This window comes from Aulonocara sp. 'chitande type north' Nkhata Bay, linkage group LG6, assembly GCF_057382095.1.
Source record: "Aulonocara sp. 'chitande type north' Nkhata Bay isolate Kocher_YH1m ecotype deep benthic linkage group LG6, A_spYH_male_GT1.1, whole genome shotgun sequence".
Classification (NCBI taxonomy): Eukaryota; Metazoa; Chordata; class Actinopteri; order Cichliformes; family Cichlidae; genus Aulonocara; species Aulonocara sp. 'chitande type north' Nkhata Bay.
In genome coordinates, this window is record NC_141349.1 from 19,720,039 (window position 1) to 19,747,844 (window position 27,806).

The 27,806-nt window shown below is 40.5% G+C and overlaps 1 protein-coding gene across 3 annotated transcripts in view; it reads left to right on the forward strand.

Moving 5' to 3' along the window:
- The window catches only part of inpp4b (inositol polyphosphate-4-phosphatase type II B), a 173,676-nt gene that overhangs the window by 17,354 nt on the left and 128,516 nt on the right, over positions 1-27,806 (forward strand). For 2 of the 3 annotated variants that reach the window (XM_086295440.1, XM_086295439.1), the window contains exons 3-4: positions 13,301-13,419; positions 21,938-22,054. In XM_086295440.1, coding sequence (XP_086151566.1) covers positions 13,301-13,419; positions 21,938-22,054 — 236 coding nt within the window. Of the gene's footprint in view, positions 1-13,300; positions 13,420-14,199; positions 14,248-21,937; positions 22,055-27,806 lie in introns of those variants that run through there. The other variant, XM_086295441.1, reaches the window with a different exon arrangement.

A 27,806-nucleotide genomic window follows, 5' to 3' on the forward strand; every position in this document is an offset into this window, starting at 1 on the left:
ACAGGCCTCCCCTCCTTACTATCATTGATCGTTTTTTGAAAGCTGCTCACTTTGTCGCCCTTCCCAAGCTCCCCACTGCTTTAGAGACAGCTCGACTCCTGACTAACCATGTGTTTCGCCTTCATGGGATCCCCACGGACATTGTCTCTGACAGGGGGCCACAGTTCACTTCACGGGTCTGGAAAGAATTCTGCAATGCCCTCGGAGCGCAGGTCAGTCTCTCCTCTGGTTTCCACCCTCGGACTAACGGCCAGACAGAACGGGCCAATCAGGAACTCGAGGCGGCCCTCCGGTGCTTGGCATCCACCAATCAGACAACTTGGAGTGAGCAACTCCCGTGGGTTAAGTATGCCCACAACAGTCTTACCTCCTCAGCCACCGGGCCGCCCTTCTTTGCACAGCTGATCGCAATAAGCGCCTGGCGGACCGTCACCGGACCCCCGCACCTGCCTACACCCCAGGACAAAAGGTTTGGCTATCTACCAGATTTGTTCCGCTCCGGGCTGAGTCAAAGAAACTGTCTCCCACCTTCATTGGTCCGTTTGTTATAGACTCTCTGGTTAACCCGGTTTCTGTCAGTCTCAGATTGCCCCGAAATATGCGGATCCATAGCGTGTTTCATGTGTCTCAAGTGAAACCCTGCCTGTCCAGTCCTTTGTGCCCTCCTTCCAGGCCCCCGCAACCCGCCTGGGTCATCGATGGCCACCCGGCTTTCACTGTCTCTCGGATCATGGACGTCAAGTGCCGGGCGTAGCCTGCAGTATTTGGTGGACTGGGAGGGCTACGGGATGGAGGAGCGGTCCTGGATCCCGCAGGCTGCCCTGCTGGAAAAGAGGTGAGTGAAGGGGAAGCAGTGCATCATGGGAAGCCCCCAGCAGCCTAGGCCTATGGCAGCATGAATTCAACTTCGAATTTAACAGGGTGCTGATGAAGAGAAGCCAATTTGGGATAAATATGTTCTACTTTTATTATTAATAGTAGAAGTAGTAGTAACATTATGTCACGGCCTGGGGGATCGGCGAGACGCTGATCGGCCTTTTTCTTTCTTTTCTCTCTCTCGCGCTCTCTCTCTCCTCCTCTCTGTCGCCGGGGCGGAACTCATTGTGGGTTCACGCCCTCGGCCCACACCCACGGAAAAGAACACACCTGATGCCCATCAAGGTGAACGGCATTTAAGCCAGGAGGTGACTGCTGGTCTTCGCTGGATCGTTGTCTACCACGCGTCAGTGAGAGTCAAGCTACAGCTCAAGATAAGTCAAGTGTCTTTTGTGAATATCGCACTTATTCCTGGTTCCTCATCTACAGACCCCCTGGATAACCTTTCCCGTGTGAATCTGTGTGTCAAATGTGAAGAAGGGAACTGCAGTCGTGTATGTGGAGAGTTGGAGAGCGAGTGATTCCCCCTTGGATTTCCCTGGAGCCCCGTCCCTCACATTGTTGTATATAGCACTGCCCAGCACTCTCTGTATATACACCTGGGGAACTCTGTAAATAAATCCTTGTGTTCAGCTGATTCAGGAGTCCCACGTTTGAGTCCCCTGCATTGAACCTTAACACATTAAATCTAATTTCTTCTTGGCTTAAAACTTAAAATGAGAGAATGTTTGTTTCTCAGTTTGAATATTTGATGTTTTTTCTTCTACTATGTTTACATTCTGCAGCATCCACAGCTTCTTTGCCTTTTTGGAAACCAGGTTGCAATGGCAAATAGTTAACATTAATCCAAGGTTCTATATTCAGTGTGAGCGCCCACATCATGACAAGTTGATTGATTGATATAAGCACAGTGGAACGGTGCACCGGCACCTCTGTCAGCTAAACCTTCCTGCAGGTTCTCTGCATTCATGTGGTGCTTTCTCTCTGCCTGCCTACCAAACAGATATGTAATTGTAACAGAAAGTTGTCTTTTTCTTGTTTGGTTTATCTTGAGTTTTACAGTTTAATTTAACTGCCATTTCTTAATGACATTTCAGACAATGGAAACTTCTCACTGGAAGCACTTTGATCTAACCTTCTCTTGTTTTGTAGCTGCCAATTAGTTTTATTTCTTTTTTTAGATCCACAATCAGCTGCTTGAATAAACCCCATGGTTTTTGGTTGTTACCACAATACCCTTGAAGTGTCACTCTTAGACTTTCTATTCTGTTGTGTCCTTCAATTAACAAAAGAAGAATAATTTCACATCAGCATTTAAAGAAGCCCTACTGGAATTGTTTTATTTATTAGCTGTTGTTTTTTTTTAGCCTAGACAAGCTCAAAAATTCATAAAATTATTTACATTCGTCAGGTCTGATGAAAAATTACATATTTTAATTGTGTCACACATGTGGGGCAAAATTGCTCTGGAGAGCCACCTATGAGTTGTTAAATGAAGCCATTTCCTGAGCCATATTAAATTGTGCAGCTTTTGAGTTTTCATGAGAGGGCGTGGCCGTGACGCCACAGCGAATTTTGATCATTTACATTTGCTCTCATTCCCACAGATGTTTGGTTCAATCTGGACCAAACTTCTCTGCCCCAAACACATTTTAACTGCCATATTTGACACTGGTGACAGCGCCACCTAGTGGGAACAGGAAATGTCATGTTTTACACTTTGGGATACAGCGCAGAGGTGGATGACCCCAGCAACCTCAAATTTGTCCAGGAAAGCCTGAAGGAGTTGGTCTTGTGTTACATTGAAAACTGTAACACAAACCTGTCTGTTGCTGGCAGGACGATGAATTTCAATGTTCCACCATGAAGAACAAAACTGCTGTAACTCAAAGAAATCCTGTCCAACCGCTGCCAAACTTCGCAGACATGATAAGAGTCCCACCCTGAACACACTGATAGCGCCACCTAGAGTCAACACGAAATGTCATGTCTTATACTTGCATGTGCTGCTCTTCACAGGTTGAGCACATCCACCTCAAAAGTGGTGAGAATAACCATCAGGACATTATGATGCTTCAGTGTGAAAATTGTGAGTTTATATTGAACGGCACACTCTGGTGGTATGGCGATTCACCATGAAACAGGAAGTAATTTTGAGGGACTTGGAAAACTCAAAAACTCATTAAATCTAGCACCGAGCTCCATTGTGATGATTTAGCTCACAGAAGTAGCACCCAGTGTGGTCTTCTGCTGCTGTAGCTTATCTATTTTTATCTATCTATGTTGTGCATTCAGAGACGCTCTTCTGCCACCTTTGGTCATATCATTTGGTTATCAGAGCTACTGCTTCCTGTATATTCTGGCCATTTTTCCTTTCACCTCTGGTATCAACAAGGCATTTTCCTCAGAGAACTGCAATATTTTCTTCTTTTTTTCTCAGTGTAAACTCTAAAGATGGATTTGTGGGGAAAATGCCAGTAGATCCACAGTTTCTGAAATAGTCAGACTAGACACCAACAACCATGCCAGATTCAAAATCACTGAAATCTACTTTCTTCCTTATTTTGTTGCTCAGTTTGAACTTCAGCAGGCCATCTGTATGTCTAAACAAATGATTGTGCTGCCATGTTATTGGTTAACTGTACATGTGTTTAATGAGCAGTTGAACATATACTATATACCACTTCATTTAGTGGCCAGTTAGTGTAGTTTAGCCTTCTGTTGCTGTGTGGTTTTGCTTAGCTGTCAGCATGACAAAGTATACCGTCTTCCATCTTAAGTATGGCCCCTGTTCTGTTATTATCTAATGCGTTAATTAGTTGCTTGTTTTACTCTGTGCTGGTCTTTTTTATCGCTGTTGTTGGTTTTTGTGGCTGGGACAAGCAGCTATTCTGCCCTTTATTCCAGAGAACATTTCTACATACATCCATGGCACCATAAAACGGAAACAAGTTCTAATATACCTGGAAAAATATGTTGAATCGGTGACTTTTTAAGGCAAAATTTGACAGCAAAAGTCAGATTATGTCTTGTAATTTTGTTCAAAAAGCTTTATCTATAATTTTGTCTTAAGCTATCAAATGAAATGCAGAAAGGTAGATTGCGATGAAAGGGCTGCTTCAGCCCAGCTGGCAGTGCAAGTGCACCATCACATCTTACTCAGCTTTTATCCAAGTATTCCAAACAGCTGAATAAGTCGTCTGTAGTGACAGTGAGTTCAGTTAAACCTCAGTCTAGTGGTGTTGCTCTGGGTTTGGAAAGCCACTATTAATCAACTGGTTCAGAGACAATTGAGGAGGATTAAAAGTGCTATTCTTTCTTTTCTAAATTCCACAAGTCAAATATCAGTATAGTTTATGTGTCTTAAATTACAGTAGAGTACAATGATGGTTGCTAACCAAGGCTGCATCTGAAATCCCTTAGTAGGCTATAACAATATGAGAGATGTTGGAAATCTTGGTAAGAACCCAAGAGTGTGCAAAGTGCATACTATTACAGTATGCATTAGGATTTAGGCTCTTCAATAGATGATTATGAGCTAGGATATTAGACCCAGCTGCTTACTTAAGTATCCATAAAGCCATAGTAAGACATTTTAAAATAATAGTCAACTGAATATTAAACATAAAAGCATAATAAAATTCCTCAGTTGTCAAACTGCTGCTATAACTGCAGTTAAGACCACACATGTTTGGGTAATTACACATCTTTATATTTAATGATCTGTATTTTGGTACGAATGCAAAAAAACAGTGATTACTACAAAAAACCTAACCAGCTTTGATTGAATCGTTTAATACACTCTTTTAACACATAGTGACGAAACTTTAGCTGTCAAATTCAACAGGTTACTCAAACTAAGCTGTCATCTTAATATTTTGTGGAAAAGAAAACAGACAAAACACAGTTAATAACACATGCCCTTTACCAGGCTTTCACTGTTACCACATAACAGTCATCTCTTACTTTGGGGTCTTGCTTGCCTTTTAGTTTAGCTGCTCAGCTGAACTGAGTTCAAGTGCTTAATTTGACCAGTGGAGAACTTCTCACCTCTAGACCCTTGGTTGCTTTTGCTGTTTCTCTTGGATAATTATCCCTGAGTTGTGAAATATCATGAGCTTTTCTTCTTTCTCCACACTTTCTTCTTTCCATCATTTTGAAGTTTTATTTTTCTTTAATCAGTCTGTAGAACTTTTCGTTCGGTGGGCTCTCTTTTGAGTATATTTTTGAAAGCCAACTTTCTGGGATTTCTATCTTGCAGTGAATCTTCAGAGGCTCTGGTCATGAAGCAGTCTTCTAACCCACTAACAAGGAAGCATGCACACTTACGTCTTTAGTTGCTGTGCAGCCTTAGAGAGTTATTTATCTTCCCCCATCTAAGTTATCTCCCTCTCGACCGCAAAACCTGTGTGCACGGGCTTTTTTTTTAAATCTTTCTTTTTTTTTTAACTAAAACTTTTTTTTATCTTCTTCACTGACATGGTTACATCTCTAATATTCTTACTAGTTTATATCTATGGGCAGGATGTAGATAAGGTCATCTACTACCATATTTGGTATACTAATACCACATTTACTTGAGGAAAAGGTACGAATGGTTGCATGAGGCATAAAGTGTTTTGAGTGCTCAGGTAGAATAGAAAAACATTTTAAAGGCACCAGTCTATTTAGTTTATGATACTATTTTTCAATTTTAAAACAGTACTAACACGGAATAAAGTACATCCAAAAATCCATGAACATGCAAAGCTCTAACTGAAGTCTGGTAAACAAAGAGGTTTCTTGTTTCTGCTGCTTTTATATCTGTAGCCTTGTAATGGCTGCATGTTGTCCATTTACTGTAAACTGAGTTATTTCCTTTCATAATTCACTCTATGGTCCCCTGCTGTGGCACAGCACTCACAGACTAATTTAGCAGCTCTATAGTAAATATAGACAGAGTGATTCATCTAAAGAAAAAGGAGACAGGGTTGTTTATGGTTTCAGCAAAAAACTTTTAACTGTAATATCACAGAATGAAATGCTGTATTTTGAATACTCTTAAGTGAGTCTCGTGATGAGACATACCCTGGAGAAGTGGAGGAATTAGCAAATTTGATTTAGTCTAATGGAATCAAAAGACAATTTCAGAATTGATGTCACAGGGTTTGGATGTAATAGATGGGCTATTTTTATCAGTACCTCTGACACAGGCTCTTCAGATTCTGGATCCAGAGCAATGTACAATGCAGCACATTTGACTCTTTTGAAAAGCACTCATTTACATTTAAAAAACTTTTGGTGTCTTGATGTTGTTTTTCTGAATGTTTATTCGGGCCAAAATATGTTTTACTTAACCTATTGTAATTTTTTTTTTGTTGTTATCAAGAGCTAAAGCAAAGGATTTCCTCAAATATTCCTGTGTCTGTTCCTTCTTTCTGTGGCTGTGTGAGATTCCGGTGTACATCCATTTCTTTGATTTAACCACTCGTGGATCTCTTTTGGAAGAACCACAACATGATGAGTGATGGTTTAAGAGTTTATTCCTTCTGATATACCAGATTCCCTTTCTTTGATCAACAATTTTAAAATGAAAACAACAAATAAGCGTATACTAAAGTACTGTGCAAAACAACAAACAACATTGTCATCATAAATATTGTTCCTCTCTATGATCAATCAGGTATTTGAGCTCCTTAATCAAACTATATAGAATATTTTTTTCACATTGTGTGAGGTAGTTTGCTGTGTTTGAATCGTTTGACAGAACGAGTTGCTTAAGTAATGTACGAGCTTTAACTTTGAATCCTATATCCACAAGTGCAGCTGAGGCTTTTTAAAGTACTGTATCCCATACTTAGTTACTACAGAACTTAGATATTTAAAAAAAAAATTTATATCATTTGTATCGACCCAGTTAAACACAGACATATTTTTTTCTTTTCTTGGTAATTCAGTTTGTTTTAATTCAGTTACATCTGTGAAGCTCCCACCACACGGTTTTTATGCTGATGTCAACTCTAGAGAAGGTTTGAAACTTTACACTCACCGAGGCAGCTCTGCAACTTTACATGGTCTGAACACTTTGTGGGTGAGCAGCTGTTACAGGAGTAATAACTGCAGATGAAGAAATTTCACAAACTGAATTGTTGCAACAGTGGCATCCTATTACAGTGCCATGCTAGAGTTCGGTGAGCTGTTTAGAATGACCCATTCTTTGACAAATGCTTGTAAACAGTGTTTCTTACTCAAAAACAGTAATGTATCACACATTGCTCATTGCTTTTCTTCATCACTTAACCAGAGTAAGGAATTCATTACACCACTTGATATGTTACTTCCCTGTTACTCAGTAAAATGACGTGAAATGCAGTCTCATAATTAGCTGTATAAACCTCAGGTTTTTTTCAAGTTAACAGAAACTCGACAACACAGAGTTGAGAACCAGCCCAAAGAGACTAAAAAGTAACTGGCACAGTAATTCTACTTTTGCATGAACAGTTACCTGTTGAAGTTCAAGCCCTTGCTGCACTTTACTATCATGCTCTCATCCTTTTTGAAAATAAAAATAAAAGTAATGTTTATATCTTCACCGTAGACCGCTTCACCATTTTGCCTCCCACCCACCCACACACAAACTGAAATGAGCTGATTGTGTTATGAGGGAAGAAAAAAGCATGTTTATTTAATTTTTTCCCCCCCGGTGTGCAGACAACTGAAGAACCTTTGTAACAGAAGTACATATTTGTAACTGCAGTTTAATTGTAGAATTTAGTTTTTTTGTTATATTACTGCATTGCTAAAAAATGTAATGTGATTACAGTAATGCGTTACTTTAAAACAGATTGATTATAGATTGCAGCTGGTCCAAAGTAAAGGCCAGTGAATTAAAAATGGAAGGACAGGTGGTATAATTTAATAACAGTACTGTTAAGCTCTTAAATCCTCTTTGTTTTAATCTGGACCTCAGGACAACTAGGATGAAGTGGGAATGTGGAAACTTAAAACATCAGAGAGGTAAGGAAGTACAAGCCCATGCAATAAAATCTTAATATCAATCTTAAGCCTGACTGGAATTCAGTGTAAGGAAGTCAATATAGGCGATACGTGGGCCTGCTTGCATATGCCAGATAAGTTGGGTAACTGCATTTTTGGACCAACTGCAGTCAACCAAGCAACAACAGCCTGCCATCTAAATAAAGACTGTTAAAACTGGCTCAATGAAGCGACATGACGGCATGAATAAGCTTTTCACATTCTTCTAGGAAAGAAACAGCTTGACCTTCACAAGTATCCAAAACTCAAAAAAAGTTAGTTTTACTTGTTTATAAAGGTTAAAGTACCTTCAAAGATCATTCCCAGGTTCTTTACATTGGGGAGTCTCCATCTTTAAAGGCCAGGGGTTGCCAGTGTTATGGAAGTCCAAACAACATGACTTTTATTTCTGATCATTTAAACTATGACAGTTTAGCTTTTTAGCAGGCAGTGATAAGGCCTGTCAGAGGTGTCATAGTTTAAACAGAGAAATCTACGGCGAACACACCAACATGTACTTTAATGTTTATTGTTTGCTACACATACTTCATTTCAAATAAGAGGCAAGTTTTCTTCATAAATCTAACTATTGTGTGATTTCTGGCCTCTCATCATGTATTATGGTTAAAGTCACCAACTGTTATGGTGACTGTTGTATAATGTATGAAATACACATTTTTTTCTGTATATTGTTTTTTTACTGTATAGATGTTAAATGTTAACTGAGAACTGGGTGCAGGTTTTTGTAAGATTTTCTTTAATAATAGTTCTCTGTGAAACACGACAGACTTTCACGCTGTCACTTTGTTTTGTGAATTACCATCCAAACCCTACCTTTAACTGAAGCCCTTTTAAAATTTCATGCTCTTAGTCGACCTTGAAGAAAATATTTCTCTGCTTTATTTGATCAAGATAGGTTGAAAAGGAATAGTAAAGGCGCAGATCACAAAAAGCTTACATTTTTTATGGTGAAAGCATTCTTTTCTTTCTCTCCCTGCTTTCTTGCAGATGAGTTTGTGACAAATGCTCATTAAAACCTGTCTTTTTTTTTTTTTTTTTTTTTATGCTGCTCTTTAAAATGCCAGCGACAGTCACCTTGACAGCACCATTGCCTCTCCAGTGTTGTTGGAAAATGCCTGGTTTTGAATTTGTTTTCAGTGGGTGGTAATCACAGTGTCTGTAAATTTGTCTTTATAAAGTGAGGTTTACTATATCCTGGATGCCCCCCTGTAATATATTAGAAGGTGTTTTACAGCATAAAAATACCAGTTACACACAAAAACACTTAGTCATCCTTTTTCACTTCACTATGTTAGAAGTACATCTAAACCAGGGGTGTCAAACTTAATGCTTGGGGGGCAGACTCTGCAAACAGTCCCATCCCACCTTGGAAAATGTGAATGTGACCCTATTGTTATAGCTTTTCCTTTTGATAAACAGCGCAGCCCAATTGCTATTTATGGTACAACAAAATAATAATATAACAGATAAACAAATAAATGACAGAAAAGTTCCCTTTTTTTTAATCTGCTATAGAAATTTCTGTTTAAAAAATGGGAGAAAAAAGCAGAAGTTTTTTTGTAAATTAACAAAAACTGTATATTTTGAACTACCAGAACTTTTTTCTCCAATTTTACAAATTTATCATGTCGTTTTACTGTTCCGGCCCACATAAGATCAAAGCGATTAGTACTCTAAGCGATCGGTGTGAGAACCGGGCAGAACACTTACATTCTCTTCCACTAGAGGGCAGTACACCTACCAGCAGTGTTGCCAACTTAGCGACTTTGTTGCTATATTTAGCGAGTTTTCAGACCCCTTAGCGACTTTTTTTTAGAAAAAAAAGTCGTGAAAGCGCGTATCGCTTTTACTCTCAACAAGCAGCGGGTGCTGTAATGCAGTCAGTTATTCTTTTACTCTTTTACTCTTATGCTGTTTTGTGGATCACAAGGTTTAAAACTACTTATAAACACACACACAAAGCAACTCCACCAGAGTGCCTATTTCGGGTCACTTTTGCCGGTCCAAGCCCGGGTAAAGGAGCAGGGTTGGAATTGTGACATTAAAAAAAACAATAATTGCTAAAAGAAATTTAATTTGTAGTTCTAAATAAACTCTAAATGCATTTAGGACGTTTTTTACTCACTTTATGTCTCTTCCACGATGTTATTTCTCTCTCCAACAACATAGGTTACAATTAGATTGGCATGACCAATTATGCAAATTAGGCGATGATGTCATTTAGCGACTTCTAGCGACTTTTAGGACAGCCAATAGCGATTTTCGTTACTGAGGAGTTGGCAACACTGCCTACCAGCTCTAATTAAATGGGTCGCCAACTGCCAGTAAAACAGACGAAGAAGAAATTACACGCTAGCCATGTTCTGAGAAGTGGCAGGGCGTTATAGGGCATTAAATATTTGAAAAGAAAAAGTAGTCAATCTGTCCTGGAGAAAATTCCGACCCACATGAAGACCCTAGTTTGGTGGTGTGCCGTGTGATTTTTCTAATGTGAAATATGTGCCGTGGCTCCAAAAGGTTGGGAAACACTGGCCTAAACATTATATTCAGGCTGATGTAGATACCGCATGAAGATATGCCTTTTTCATAAAGTTTCACCCACTGAATCATATTGTCCATACGTCTTAGGTTATATTTTTTGTTTTGTTCTTTTGCACACTGATGTAAGGTGACCACTCATTGCATGCCCGAATTGTGCTGCACAGATAAAATGCAGCTTTTGGATCTCATCCAGGGAGGTTCACAAACTTTTGTCATTACTGTTCTTGAGTGCATACAAATGCTAATTAATACATAATTTCAGAGCCATATGGTGTAATTTACCGAGCTGGATGGTTTTGAGCTTTCATGTGAAGCAGCTGTGAACATTAGAGTCACATCCTTTGTGTTTTTGTTCAATGTGCTGAAAAACTATAACAGCAGACGTTAGCATTCTTCCATCTCCAGACCTCACATAACATGCTTTGAAATATTCAGGAAAAACCAAGAAGCTTTGTTGCTGTTTGACTTCACTGCTGTGCATCTGACTCTACCAAGGAGATCACAAGGTTGTCTTAGTGGATTCGTGTTTATCATTTTAGTTGTGATTATCGCTGGCATCAGCGAGTGTTCTTAGTGCATCTTATAGTATGCTAGAGAGAGCTGCTGTTCGGAACCATTCATTCAACCTGATTTGCTGTACAGAAGTCGTGAGATAAAAATTCTTCCTGTCCTTGAAAGAAATGAGTGCTGAGTGACAGGCTGCTTTTGATGCCAGAAATGAAAGCCATCATAAAGCTGATATCTCACTGCCGGGGGGGAGTTTGTCTTGCCTTGCTGCCATTTTAATTGACTGCTGAGGCAGCAATTTTAGTACAGTGCTGTGTAAAAGTCCTGAACCAACCCTCATTGTTTATTCTGCAAGGAAAATGGGCAGAGGTGGCAAAAGTACAGACATTCTGTACTTAAGTATAAGTACAGATACTAGTAAAAGTTGTATAAGTTGAAGTCTATATGTTTACTCAAGTGAAAGTAAACATATAGGCTGTGAAATGTACTCAAAGTACAGAAACCAAAAAGTACTTCTTTGGAGGACGTTTCTACCTGCTATTTTTGTGCAGCAAAACCTGAGCCTTGTCCAATATTTATATAATAATAAAATAATAATAAAGTTTAATTCTAATAAATGTACCCAGCTTACATCAGGTACGTGGAACACTAGCAGAGAAAAAAAGGAAAATAAAAAAAGTAGTTCTTTTTAAAATAAAAGTAAAAAGTTCCCAAAAAATAACTACTCAAGCAAAGATACCTGAAAATTCTTCTTCTGTTTGGTTATGACCACTTTTATTCTTCAACACAGCCTGAACTCTCTTAGGAAAACTTTCTTGTTTCGTCAGGAATAACTCTCCAGTCTGCTTGAAGGACATTCAAAGCTCTCCTTGGGATGTTGGCTGTGTGTAGCTCGGACTCTGGGGAGGCCAGTCCATGACTGTTGGGTTTTTCTATTGCATGTTAGATCAAAAAAATGACAGAACTTTTCCGTGTTCATAATTTAACACCACTGGCTGAAATGCAGCCCTAAATCCTAACAGAGGCTCCACTCTGTTTTCCACGTGGCTAACGACACCGCTCTCCTTACCTCCTTCATACATATTGACGACAATTTGGACAATTTTAAATTTGGATTCATTACTCCATAAGACCTGTTTCCACTGATTTTCATTCTTGATCTTGTGATTTAACACACTTCAGGCTTTTCTCCCTGCTTCCCTTCCTTAATGGTTTCTTGACAGACACCCTTCTACTGACACCATTTTTGATGAGGCTTCAGTGAACGGTAGATGGATCTCCTGAAGGGCCTAATGAATCTTTAAGGTCCTGTGTCAGGTCTTTGCTGGATTTATTTTCCTATGTCTTAAGGACATGCATTTCAGATGACTGAAAGACATCAGTTATATATATATCATTTTCAGGTTTTTGTTTTTTTTTTGACCTGCCACTTCTTCTTTTATCCTCCACTTGTCCAGTTTCTTCAAATTATTTTAGGACACACTGCACAGCATGCCAAGATATGCCCGATTTTCAGCTAATAGATCTATGTGACTCACCTTGTTGGTGCGAAAATACAATTTATTCCTGGCAATTTATGTTTTGCAGATTCAACTAAAGAAATGGGAACAAAGTGTTTTAGTAACAGGCTGCAGGCACTTAAAAATATAATTTAAAAGATGTCTGTTATGTCTCGACACGACACTGGTTCGTTCCTTGAGTCAGATGTCCTTTCTCATAGATGAGTTTGTTTTGGGGGTTTGAGGTCTTGATGCATAAAGTAAGACTTCTTGATTAAGGTTTAATATTTAAGAGTATTTTGGAAATATATTGAAATAATAAACATGACAACACATCGATTGAGCTTTCAAATATCATGTTATCTTTATCATAACGAATGTGACATATTTGTTTAATCTAAGTTATGTGTGTGTTTTTAGAATCACTGGAAGCTAAAACTCACTGAATTAGTCCTAACATGCAGCACGTGTAGCTGCTTGGGTCTTTTGTGATGTTGTTTTGCACTTTCACATATGAATTTTAATATATAAAGCTACCTTGGCTGTTTTTTCCTTTCTTCTTGTATAGTTTATTGTTGTTATGTTATTATTATTATAATACAATATAGTTTATTTATATTATATTATTGTTGCCTTGTACTGTTAGTATTTTCTACAGTCTAATGTCATGTTTTGACCCACTGTCATGTGATTTGTGTCACTTCACTTTATATCCTAAAGGAAAATCTTCCCCTCTCATCTTTCATCCCCTTCTCCTCCCTTCTATCCTCTCGTCTCCTGTTTCTCTCCATCCTCTATGCTCCCTGTCGGCTCTCCCTTCCTCCCTATCTTCCTCTGTGTAGCCTGTAATGATCTGGTGGCCTCAGGCAGAGACAGGAAGCCCAATGCTTTGGTCCAGGTGGCTGTCATAGATCCCCACAAGCAGCACCTCGTGTCTCACGCCTGCACAGAGATAGTTGAGGTAAGGCATCACACGCACACACACCATCCTCTTGCTTGTCTCCGGCCTATGATGTTTGTTGTTTTGCCGTATCTCTGGGTCACCAAGTCTCCGTTGGTATTCTCTCCATCGCTGTCTGCCCTCCTTTCTATCAACCTTGCTTTTCCATCTGACTCACTGAACTGGAACAGACAATGAGCCCTAACCTTCTATTTCTAGTGACAGCTGAGTCCAGACATTCACATGAGTGACTGTGTTGCGTGTCAATCATGCATTTACAGTACATATACAGTATGCGTTTGTGGGTTTAATTGTGTGTGGGTAAAACAGTGAGAGTGTTTTGCGCTCTTTGACCTCTTTAAATTCTTCTTCTTTTACTTCCACCGTGACAGTGTTGTTGCTGAGACAGCAGCCACATGAGTGTTTTCTGGGCAGCAACAGCTGCCCCCGTCCCACTTTGGAACACCCACCTACACACATGTGCAGAGGCCAACACACACACACAGTCCTTTTTTTCTCTTCTCCTTCCTCATATGAGGGCAAAGTTTCCAGGCGCATAAAAAGGAGACACTATTTCCCTCCTAATCCAGTAAAGCTAAATTAGCATAACCGTCTCTTTCAAAGACTGATTTCAACTGCTTTTCCCCTCAGTCAAGGGAGCAGCAGAGTATGTGTGTTTGTGCATGTGTGAGTGGAAAGACAGGATGTGGTAGGACACTGTATGCTGGCTCAGCCAGCTCTGCAGACACTCTGAAGGCTGCTGGAGTTTTGATTTCATGGCTGTAATGTTAAGGATTTGGAGTATGATCTGAGGATATGAACTGCTTTTGTCTTCACACAAAAAAAAGGGTACGTACCCATTCATTGTGATTTAATGAGTGTGTTTTAAAAGAGAGGTTTGCACCCTTACAGAGAGTCTGGTAGATTTGCTGTCCGTATATTCACTTTATTAGTCTGGATTGTGTCATAAAAGTGAACATTTCTTCTGTTACATAAACCAGTGTATTTAGCATTTCCCCCCAGAAACCGGATCAATCAGAAAACCAATATTAGTGTTATTTGGACTCAGACTTGAAGCCAAACTGAGAAGAGAATATGTCTTGTTGAAATAATCTTTGATTGAAGTTTTAATGGAGCAAGGGATTCTTGCCTGTAGGCTTTCACACTTAATACAGAAACAAATGTTTATTAACTTGTATGACCAAAGGCAGACGTGTGTGTGTGTGTGTGTGTGTGTGTGTGTGTGTGTGTGTGTGTGTGTGTGTGTGTGTGTGTGTGTGTGTGTGTGTGCTGGCGTGCAGGCCCCGGGGAGCTTACTCTATGTGTATTATTTGAAGACAGCACTTGTGTTTTCACTGTTGTCACATTCCCAGGATGCTTTCTCTCAACAGCTGCTGTCGGCTTTGCGAGCGCCGGGCCTGGCTGGCTGTGTGAAGTCTTGCTCGTGTAATATGTGTGCTATCATGCTTTATGTGATAGAAAGATTTCATTTAGAAGATAAATGATAGAGCATGCCAGGTGCTACAAAGCCTCTCTGGTCCCGCCCGTCAATCGTGCTCAGGTCAGGGGGAAAATGTTCTTTGTTTTATGAAAGCTATATGATCACTCTTTATGTCTCACCACTCACATGTTTCAGAGGAAGTAAGAACAGGGACTCGCAAAACACAAGAGGAACAATTCCAGGTGTTTTTAAAGCGATCGCCACAGTGAGTCTTCTTTAGAAACATGAACAGGTGTAAATGGAGGCCCCAACCTGACTGCTCATTACTGCTTTTGTTACCTGTTGAAGATCAGGCTGTCCGATGGTCTGGGGTCAGCATTCACTCAGCTTGAACGTTACTCTGGGTTCTTGGCTAGCTTAGCGTTATCATGCTGGTGCAGATGCTTGCAAAGAGGCGAAGTTGTGTTAGCAGCATAATGCGGCTTCTGTCTGTCCTGCATGCAGTTTCCACTTTACCGTCGCACTCATGTCTTTTTTAGTGCATGTTTGTTTGGTGCACCTTTGTAAGTAATGACATATTTGTAACTGTAATGCAGTTACTGCTGAAAAAATGCAGTGTGTTTACAGTAACACGTGACTTTGTATCTCATTACTCCCAACACTGTATATAACTTAAAGAGACAAAGTCACAAAAAGAACAAAAACATTGCAACCTGAAACAATAGGAAGACAAAAAGTGGGCTCAAGTGGATTGCATTGTTTTATTTACATCCCAACATTTTTGTAACTGGGGTTGTAGTACAGAACCGGGACTCTGTATTTTAACTTGACCCATTTTGTCTCCATAAGCAGATTTATGTCTCAGTGCGGATACTGCAGCTTAACCTGCGGTTGGTAAAACAGAAAAGCGACAAGTGACAGCTTAAATGCTGAAAAAATGGTTTTTGGTCACATTGTATTTGAAGCTACCAACACACACATACAGACACAGAAAAATGCCATCTGGTATTTTACCAAATGTTCAGAGAAAGGAGATGTCCTTTTTGTAGAAATTGTAAGTCCTTTGTTTTCCACATGTGCATGCTTTCTCTGTGCTGAGCCTGACACAAGAGACAGAAATTGGGATGGAAAAAGTTGCATTTTCTGCCAATCCCTAATACTTCTGTGTAGGAAAATCCCTTTCCTTAAACATGGGCAATGGGTCCAGAAGTGGTGGTACTTGAGGGGATTTGACGTCATGCAAAGGCAGGGGATAAAACAGCCTTTGATGTCAGGCTAGTCAAGCAAAGAACCCCTGCCTGGAACAAGTCCAAAAGTCTACTCTCTCTGTGTATATGTAATTATGAATGGTCAAGGAAACTCGACCCAGAGTACTTGCACTTCCCCCTCTGCCCAATCGCACACAAACACACACACACCCTCTTAATGGCCTAAATTGGTTATTCCACAGAGATTTGCAACCCAGACTGACAAAAAGACAAGAGAGGGCCAGCTGTCTCCCATAGCATATGTTGACCACTTGTATGACAGCCTGGCTCACTTCTTTGTGTAAATGGAGACAGCATTACCACTTTAGCTCATCTCAGCCCATCAGCAGCTCTAAGAAGATTCAGCTGTAGCCGAGGCTGCCAAGCATGCTGGTAAGTCTGAATGAGGCATATTCAGCGTGCCAGAGAGGGAAGTGTAACGGATTATGTCTGTGTACCTGCACATTCTCGAGTATAATGGTCAAGTCTGTCTTTTTGTCAGTGTATAGTACAGATAAGATCCCCATTTGCTCTGGGCTCAAAGCAGTGCATTGATTCCACTGCGTGTGTACCTACTGTGCTCAATCAGGCTGTGTGTTTAGAGCGTCGGTGTACACAAACCACACAGCTTCATGGCTGGGTGGCAAAATGGCACCAGGCGTCAAGACTAATATTACCGCGTCTAGAGACATGAAATCAGAAGCAATAGACTTGTTTTATTTCCCCTCTGTCAGCCCGGCGTAGATTTCTGAAGGATCAGCGGGGTTAGTGGTGTGGTGAGGAGGTGGTTTTTGTGCGTTCTGTCTGTGTGTATGTGTGTGAGCGTGCAGTTAAACACATAATTCTGTCCTTGTGTGTTAAGCGCACTGCTGTTTTTAGGGAGACTTCAGAGTCTGGCTCTCCGAGCTCCGAAAACCCTGGATTGTCTAAGGCTCTTCGGCTGATGTGTCAATCTCAGCAGAGCTACAGAAAAGCAGATGAAGCATTCATTCAATGTTGACTTTTTTTAAAAACTCATTCCGAAGAAATAACAAACTATCGTGTTTAGGTGATGGATGAAAACACCTGAACACACGCGGCAGAAGAATCTCAGCAGAGTATTTAACCACAACACCTGTGGTTTGATTACTTGGTTTGAGGGCCTTTGTTCATATCATACCCTTCATTCTCTGCTTCGTTTTCCTCTCTCTATACACTATAAACTGACATAATTAACTGCTTTTGAAATATTGCCTATTTAAAAAAATCTGTGGTATGTCAAAGTGCTGAAGTAACTCTTTTCATCTTCTAGCGGCCTTGCACCCACCAACCTCCTTGTAATAAGGTCTGTGCAATAAATCGCTGTTATAATTTATCCGCTTGCCAGGAAATCATATTTTGATGGTACGTGCTGTGATCAAAAAAAAAAAAAAAGCAGAAACCTAATTTCAATTTGTGAGCTATCCAGTCCATAGCTGCCTCCTTTTGCGGCTTCCACTGATTTTGCTTCATTTGGATTATTCTCTTGAAGTCTTCCTCTGCACGCTGTGAAGGGACAGTTGAAGGGAAGCATATCTGGCAGCACAGGGTGGGTAGTTAGTAGGGGTGCAACGATACACAAAATTCATGGTTCGGTTCGATACTTTGGTGTCACGGTTCGATGTTTTTTTGATACAAAAAAATGTTCATGCCTTTTTAATTTGTCATTTATTAAAATAACTCAAAAGTACAGTTTTTAAATTTAATGTTGCTGAAACAACAAAATAATAAAAAATAAATAAATTTATCTGATCGAGAAATCACTCATCTTTGGAAAAGAGAGTTTATTACAGAGAAATGTCTCTTTCCAAAATAAAAGCTATACTATACGCTTCTTCTGGGCTATATTCTCAGCAGCATATTAAACATATCAGGTTCCCTTAAGGAGAATCATGTGCTAACGGCTGTCTAAATGACTCGGGTAAAGTTTGTAGCATGCGTGCTTGCTGTTTTTGTCTGCTTCCACTTGTCTTTGCACTAGGATGATGTCGGTATAAATGTGCAGTCATATTCGTTGTGTTCCCACTAGTGCTGTCAGCGTTAATCTCGTTGAAAGGACATTAACGCCATAACGCGGAAAATCTCCGTTAACAAGTTACCGCGGATCGCCCCGTGCGTGGGGCTGGACGGCATCAACACGTTAACAAGCTAACTGTGCTAACGCACTAGTTCCCACCAATTGAGCATTGCATGGCACATCCGACATACTGTTTTACTTTTGTCCATGAGGCGCTTAACATCAGGGTCATGCTTCACATGAAAACCAAAATAGTTCCAAACGCCAGATCTGAATGAGGGTGGGGAAGGTTCAATTTCGGGTAGCGTTGAGGCAGTTGCCATGTTGCAACGAGCTTAGCTCCTGTCTTGCTAGCTTGCGCTGCGCTCAGTGGATCTGCGCTCAACAGTGCAGCCTAGGCGGAGTAGACGAACGCAGATCCACTGAGCGCTCAACACAGACAGCATGGTCAGAAGAAAAGTTGATAAAATAAATTAAAAATTTTGTATTGTTCGATACAAATGCGTACCGAACCGAAAGCACTGTATCGAACGGTTCAATATCGATACGAGTATTGTTGCACCCCTAGTAGTTAGCTAAAAAGATTCTTCTAGTTTAGCCAAAAAGTCCTAGCCTTTTCAGTGCTCTGTGATGTCAAGGCGAAGCTGCGTCGACACTCTGACACAAGGAGAAAATTCAGTGTAAAAAATAAAGACAAGCACTGTTCACGTGTCACGATCTTGATCTTGAAGCTCTGCCTTTAAGTTTGGACACTAGAGCTCTTGGACTGCTGTTTAGCATCTGGGTCGCTGAGCTGAGCCAGGCCCAGCTCTCATCATAAGTAATGATTCTAGACATGAAGGTTGGGTCATTCTGGCATGGAAGTTGCTGCAAAACTGCAAATGCGCAAGGGCAAGTAGTCAGACGTGATGGACGGGTCTTCTTTATAAAAATTGTGGAAGCACTGGAAATGGTGCAGAGCCCACAAAGAAAATGACCTTGAAGGAATAAGTGGCCAGCTTTTAATTAAGATGCTTTTTTGCTTCCATGCATATAGTTGCAGATTTTTTTTCATTGCACGATCTATAACCACTATAACTATGTAACAGCTGCACAAAACAGTTCAGTAGTGTGTAGTCTTATTTTTTATGCTGTGCTTTTTTTTTCAAACTTAAGGGTGTGTTCAGACATTCACGCATAGCTGCCAGTCTGTCTGTATCAGTCTCATTACCAGTCCCCAGTCTGTCCCCACACGGTCCCAAAGGGCTGCGTTCGAGAGACGCCCATCAGAGCTGTGCGAGGGAACAGGAAACCCCCAGTGTAAACAGAATGCTTTGAATTGGTTCAAATAGACAACAGCAAGTAGTTAAACACTGCTTGAGACTTCTCAGGAAAGCCCCTCAGCTCCTGGAACAATACGCTTTATTCCTGGAGTTGGAGGGAATAAAATGTGTTGCTCTGTTTGTCAGCAGGAATACGAGGGGGGGCAAAAGTCAACTATAAATTTTGTGTGAAGATTTGAATCACTTCTTTAAAACAAAAAATGTAATATAGAGCACTGGCTTTACTAGAGGGCTGCGGTCTCTGAATGCCAATCAGGTTTTTAGTAGAATTTATTGCAGATTGCAATAAAAAAAAGTTCTTTTATTTTTGCAAACATTTGATACGAACGGGATTTACTTTAAAGTAATTCATGAATGTTACAGAGATGCCTTAAAAGTTTTATCAGCCAGGTCTGACCAGAGGCATTATTGCTATAAATTATAAATGACTGTGTCTACGTGCCTCATACTCGGAGTCTAAATTCTCTGGCTTTTTATCTAATCAGTACAGATAAAGTAGTTATTGAGTGTAACTTTTAACACACCTATAATCAGATCTGAGGCAGCGATTCCACTATTATTTACCTCAGTGTCACATGCCTGCAGAATGGAGGAGAGGTGTATAAATACATTTCACACACACAGGTTGAATATCATGCTAATATTGCTGCTGCCTCACTGCAAATGACATTCAGTACTTTTGACCCACTGACAAAGCAGCAAATCAGAGGAGGAGAGAAAAAGCGAGGTTACACAAATGTCACCTGATTCATGGTCTATGTTAAGTTGCTGATATAAAAAAAGAAAAATCAATAAAAATGTGGGTAACTGCAGATGCCACAGCTTATCCATCCGTCAGGTTTCAGACCCAGACGTAGGACTCACAGCACAGGAGGAGAAGAGAAAGCAAGCTTCTAACGAGGGACAATTATTCAAACGTATGAACTTGATGCAGAAATACAAAAAGACTTATCACCAACTAAAGACATAAATAAAGAGACTGAAAAGCCTGGGGGAATATGAAATTACGTTATAAACAGTAAACAATAAACAAGAAAGCAGCTGAACATAAATCCCCACAAGCCAACAAAAGCTCTAAACGCTGGGTCTGAGACTCAGGAACCATGACACCGTTTTATTCCACTTTAAGGTCACAAAGGACCGGAGCCTATCCCAGCTGTCATAGGACGGAGGCAGGGCACACCCTAGACAGATCAGCAGTTTAATTTCATTTTATTTTCATGGCACAAATTCACAGCAGTAGGCATTTCATATTGTAAGGAAAGGACAAAGAAAAACAACGATTCAACCATTCCCTATCAGCCGTCACAGGCAAAAGTGAAGAGGAAGATACTAAGAGGAAGATACCTCCAGCTGAACCAGGCTCAGCGAGGGAGGGCGCCCACCCCCTGCTGCGACTGATAGGCGTGAAGGAAGGAGAAGAGAGCAAAGAGGAGCGAAGCAAGGCAGCTATAATATTACAATAAACCCGCAGCATTTTGGTGGGGCCAGCTACCCCCTGCCAGTAACATGTAGCTCAGAGTCCCAGAAATTTCCAGAAAGACAAAGAAAGAGCGGGGATGGACAAGGCAAGGGTCGCTGAATCGATCACAAAATGTAGAGAATTAAACACTGAAAGCTCATCCTATTGATCGTCTTGCACACAAAACTTTTATAACAGTTTAAAATATGCCTAAAGGTCCCTTAAGGACAGTGTTTTTTGTATGTAACAATGATTTCCTTTGTTTTGATACATCACGGAAGCAAAGGCGTATCACCATGACGCTGTCAGAAAATACCACCAATTTCCCTTTTTCAAAAATGTTGTTGATAAATCATACCTTGCAGATCCCAGCACGTAGGCTCGTCTTATTTCATGACACTGCTTGTCTGCTGCTTGGCTCGTTTCGTCGCGTCTTGTTTCTAGAAAGGTTTTGATGTAAAAGCAAATAGCACTCAGAACCCTTGTTAGCAGGTGTGGAAATGAAAGGAAAGTCTCAAACGAGCACAACAGAAGTTAAAGGTGGTGACTGGGTCCTGCGATTTGAGGGAGGTTGTGAGCAAATATTGGCTAATGCCATGCTGCCTTCTGGTGTTTGAAAGCCCAACACTGTCTGCTGTGTTTGCTTTAATCCTATTGCCTGCTTGCCACTGCACCAGCTTACCTGTCAACATTTGTTGCTCCTGATCTGCAGCCTCAGTTGGCAGACTGTATTTATGCCACACCTCCAGGTAGACCCACTAGGGAGAGCTCTATCTTCTGCTTTTGTGCCCAGGAGAGGTGAGAGGAATGGAGAGAAATGCCAGGAGGAGGAAGAGGGCAGACTGAGCTCAGCTGCTGGCTCATTTACCCAGCAAAAAAAAAAAAAAGTCCTCTTCCTTTTTTCCCCCTCTTCAGCTTCCTGCTTTTTCACATCTGTGTTGCAGTGCAAATGTGGATATCGCACATGTGTGTACACACACGAGCACAAACTATATCTCACCATAGTCCTGTGCTGTCCCTCTCTCTTGCCAGGCGAACAAAGACCCACTGTTTCTGACGGGGGTGACCTTCCCTTCAGAGTATCCTGCTAGCCCAGAGACGCTAGTCAAGCTAAGCGTGTATGATGCAAAGGACAAGACCCAGGAATCAGTGAGTAAACACTTTTTGCTCTGCATGTGTGTGCGTCGCATATGTGCATGCTAAAAATCCAGTGGGTGAGAAACGGGGAGCTGTAACGATGACAGCCTGCTCACAACTGGCTTTGAACACATCTCTCGAGTGGAGGTTTTGCTGTACCGAGCTTTAAACTATACAGGGGGATGATCATTAAAAGAAATCCGGTTTCAGAATCTCATTATGTTTAAATTTATCCTGCTTATTCGGAGGTGCAAAGAGTTGCGTGCTGATTTACAGGACTGAATCACGGCTGTATCGTTCCAATCAGTCTCAGACCAAAACTTTTTTCCTCGAGTTTTGAAGGAAAAGGTTGTGAAGCCTTCAGTGAGCATCCGTGCATGGCACTGATCCCGTGGGAAAACCAATCGGCACATCAGTGGGAATGGAAAAGAGAGCCAGACATAGAATCCTGAATGGGCCGGGCCCTCTGATTTAGATGTTTAAAACAGACTTTATAACAGGCTTTTCAGTGTGCGCCGACGTTTGATCTCAATCAGCCACCCCACTCAACCCTGCGTGCCAAGATCTTAATTTGGCATAACTTACTATGAAACATTCATGAGCTTTTTTTTTGATGAGTTAGGACTTCAGTATAGCAGTGGTTAGTGGTTAGTATTTGCAAATGTATTACATTAAGGCCTCTGATTTTGTGTTGGCACAAGGCCAGCAGTAGCGCAAATGCAGTCCCAGTGTGTCTGCGCACCGGAGCTGTGTTTGCTCTGGTGCGCAGACACACTGGGCCCACTTTTTTTCTACACTTACTGTGTGGATGCACGCAGCCTGTAGCTAACTTGAAATGACCTATTTTAACGATCTGCTACTTGACTTGGCGTGAAAAAACAAATGTGTTTTTCCACCTGTGGCTTCCACTTCCTGTTGCCAAACCCTTGGAACCAACAACCGAGACAAAATTATAGATAAACAAAATCTCTAATAGCTCTACTTTTGTGTTACTAAAGCTCTGTGTCATCACGAGCAATGTAGGCTGGAAAAACCATGTAAACCCTTGAGTTTAGTACCGTCAGGAACAATGACCTCTTCTTAACTTATTCACAACTCAAAGCACTTAACACTAAAAATACCTTCGCTCACTCATACACACACTCGAACAGAACGTTTTTAATCTGTCAGACTCACTCTCACACACTGATGAATGCATCTGTTTAGTATTTTGCCTAAGGACATATTGACTAACAGACTAGAGGAGCTGGAGGTTGAACCACCAACCGTCCAATTAGTGGGTGACCCCACTCTTCCTCCAGAGCCACAGCTGCCCCATATGAAACTGGACGTTGAGGAGGAATTTTGATTGTTCTTGATCTCATGAAATAATCTCAACTGATTAACATTTCTGTTATTTTTTTGTGATCGAACAGTCTTCTTCAGATCATGCCAAAGCATCTCAGTCAGCTTGAGGTCAGGACTCTGACGCGGTCTGTTCCAAAACAAGTTATTGTTTGTTTCACTCGTTTTAGTATTGATTTATTTGTAAGCTTTGGGTCATTGTAAAACCCGACCTCTCAGGTCATGAAGTGCTGTCCTGGCATTCTCCTGCAAAAGTTGAATTAATTTTTCCCTCAATGGTTGTAACGTGGGATTTAAGATCCTGCGTTGCTGTTGGTTTGCGTAGGAGTCCGGTTACACAGAGAGAGGGATTATGGGAATTCAACCTATGCAGAGGCTATGCAAATGCGCTTGCATGCAGTCCTCCAAAAAAACCAACAGTACAGCCCTGTGGCGCCAACACTATGAGTAATGTGTGAATGCTGATTGGACAGAAAGCTGGCTTGTTTAAGAAAAGCAGTGACAGTTAACCACAAAATACTTCAATGGATAGTTCTCACTTCAATAAGCTCTAACTCCCCCACGACCCTTAACTGGAACAGTCAGGAAAACAGGTGCGGGGTTTAACCGCACTTTGTCCATCCATTTATTTTCTTATCCGATGAAGGGTGCAGAGGAGCTGGAGCCTATCCCAGGTGTCCTAGTCAACATTGGACAGGTCACCAGTCTATTGCAGATCTAGGGGTTTTCCCTTTTTTTTCTATATGTTCTACGATACAGAGGCGAGAATATTGACAGGGGAACAAGAGTAGCTGTCATGCTGGCATTCAGAATAGCCCCAAATCAATACGTCCCTCCTTGCAAAAACCAAAAAATATATAGAAAGCCTATCTGATATTAATAAATGAATAATTACTCCTCTGTTCAGAGAATAGGGAAAGGGTTTTTTTAGGTAACACATTTTTGGAGCAAAAACCTCTACAATCATATAATATCATATCCTGTTTTACCTAAGGCATAAAAACATAACAGTTAAAAACATAACAATGATTTAATGATTTATTGGCAAGAACATTTTGCAACTTCTAGGATTTAATGCAAAAGCATGTATGACCATTACAACCGTTAAACACTGTCCTCACTGCCAAACAATCCTCAAAAGAATGGAAAAAAAAGGCTTATTGCAAACTAGTATGTGGATTCAAAGCATTGGTTAGAAACCTTGCGCGTGGGACTTGCACGTTTCCCACACTCACTGAAATGGTAGATCAGGTACTTTTATGAAGTTATGTCCCCCATAATCCCTCTTATGCTGTATTTTAATCTCAGTTAACTCTCATTTAGGTTAGCCTAAATTAGCTCACAATAGCTCTTTATAACTTCTCTAGAAATTAACTTATGATTTGTTTAATTTTGTTTAAGTACATTGCAGGTGCAGATTTCTTGTCTGCGTCAAGGCACACTCCGACCTCTGTTCCCTTTTGGCGCTATATATGATCACTCCTACGCTGTTTTATCATTTCACTGCTTCAGGATTACTCAACGGTTCTTCAAAAAGCAACACTCTGCAGGAACTTGAGCATCTGTTGGGGGAAACACAGACAGTTCTTGTGATGTTGTCAAGATCCCGTGTCACCACTGCCACTTGAAAACACACACACAGACATGAGATGTGCAGTTTAACAGTTTAAAGTTCCTATAAAAGCACAATTTTGCTTGATTCGATGGGTCTGAAATCAATTGTAACAGGTCAAAGTTAACCTAGGACAGCTTCAGTGTGCAGATGAAATTGTAGCACATGGACAACAGTATAAAAAGTTTGCATATTTTAATTTTTGTGTGTTCTGCATCATTAAATTTCAGGTTAAAAGACCCGTATATGAAGGTTAAAGCATGCTCTGCTGCATCTTACTGTCTCTTGCCCCATGATATAAAATAATCAAAGAGTTTTAAACAGTTTAAACTGAAGGTTTAACTTTAACCTAAATGTGTCAAACCATTTACTTGGATTTCTGTGTAATGGCATTAGCTAGTGGATCTGGCAGCAGGGCCATTTGCCTGTTGCAGAAACTTCCTGTGGGTAGTTTTTATGCTTGTGTTACCGTTGGGAGTTTTAAGAAATATCTTAAAAGATGAACATTGTAATGACTACTATATTAAGATACATTACTGATGTTGGTAAAATATTTACTGCCTTTATATATTATTTTAAGAAAGCCTTGGAGAAAAAAGATATTGTTCATGGTAGGTGTCAGTCAAGAGTTCTTTGATGCACAAGCTGTGGACAAAATATTTGATTTTATTAAGTGCTTCAGTATTTAGGGATTTTTAGCGTCTGTCTTCTGGTCTGTCCTTCACTCTGTCTCTGTGAGTGATATTTCTCAATAGCTCCTGTCAGACTGTCAAAAGTATCACTGATAAAGCACACGACATTTCACTCAAGCTTTGCTTTTAGAGCTTTATGCTTAAAAACAGCGTTATAGACAGATCCTATTTAGCATATTTTTATATGCTTCACTCAACTCATTCCACTAAATAAACACACACACACACACAGCAGAGCCCTTATACCTTACGCAGACTGCTTTAAAAAAAAAATGTGACCATTAAAACAATGCCTTGCATAGTGCCCCTGCAATAGATCTGCCTTTTCTTTTTTTTCCTTGTACCAAAGCTCTTGCGCTTACATTTCCTCGGCTCGGCTGGGCACAGCGCGCTTGTCTGGGTCTCATTAGAGAGGCTTTCGTTGACACAGGCGTGACCCTGAACATGAGCTGGCACAATGCGTCAGCCCCTAGTTGCTTAAGTGGCAGATCGAGAATCGCTCAGTCAAGGCTCGGTCATTTAATTTAAAGTTGCTTTTTTTTTTTTTTTGCCCCTTTGCGAGAGCGAGCACTGGGGCAATTTGCTGTGTTTGTGTGTGTTTTACAAATCGGCTGTCAAAAGTTTTACATATCACTTTCAGCTTTGATAGCAGATGTTGTGCCACCAGCTGATTCACTGCAGTGGAACACAACCCCCCCCCCCCCCCCCCCCCCCCCCAAAAAAAAACAGAATAGATGCAGCAGAAATGTAGCACATCTGCAGTTTTGTGTTATATGGCATGTCACCTATTACCGTACCCACCATAAGAGTTTTGAAGTGGAAATAAAGGAGGGTGGAAATGGTGAAGATGGGGGAAGGAAACTGATGGAGCGAGGTTTATAGATGACTGCTTTAACATTCGTAGAAGACCTAAGAATTTCATAGTAGGATGGTTTTACCTGCACCTTGGGCTTCTCATTTAGATATTGTAAGATGACACTGGCTTCGTGGTCATGAATATTTGAGAATGCACACAGGGATGAGAAAATGATAAGTGAGGGAGTGGAGGTGTGAGATGGAGTAAAAGCGGATCTGATATCACCCAGGCGTAAATGATCCCACCCTTGAGCCTAGTTGTCAAAGAATGACAGGCAAGCCTTTCTTTGTCACTGACGTCTTGAGTGCAACTTCGCTTTGAATGGCTCCCAGGTGGAATAAATTCTCCCTTTCATCTTACATTCTCATCACTGAATGAAGAAATATGCTTTGTGATTGGAAAAAAAAAGTTGTGCTTTACAAGGAGAACTCCACTGAAAGTGATTTTATTATTTGCTCAGCTAAATATTAAACATATTATGAATAGTACAACCGTGTTGTTTCTTTTCTTTTATGTTGTTTAAATGAGAGATAAGAAAAAAACACCACTGCTGTCATGGTACAAGGCACAAAATGATAATTGCATTCTGAATACAGAGCAGCAGAGTATTTATTTTCTTCCTGCTTAGTTTCAAGCATATTTACAGTAGTGTGCAAAGGTCTTGATTCACCACTTATTCCTTTATATTTTGCTTCCAAGGAGTGAGATTTTCTGGCTTCAGGTTTTTGATCCCAAAGTGCAGAACAACATCGTTTTTTAAAAAAGTATGAAAGCAAAAGCTTTATTCCAGCCACCATGACTCAGATAAACAAAGGATAGTTTTGCTATCCTACATAATGCTGTGTGAATTCTCTATGATTATTCACTTACCAGTATTTTGTATTATGCTTCTCTCTGTATTGAACCGGTCCGTGTAGGATGGATTAGTCAATGCTGCGGATGCAAATAAAATAACCTGAGCCCGAATCTTTCTTGTAATTCTTTTAAAGGGATCTTGAGCAATAGTTCTCCAGGGATTTTGAAGGTACAGTCCTTATCCCTGACCATTTTCATTTAAGCATAAAAAAGTACACTCACTCAACAGATGAACCAGTGTTTTGTCTACACATAATGGACAAATAGCAAAGAACCAGTTTAACTCATTTTGATCTTTGAGTTGAATCAAAATATAAAAAAACATCCCAAAGATAACACATTTTGAGGTGTAAAATGGTATTCCGTACTCCGTGGTATAACACTGACAACAGGTGTTATGAAGTG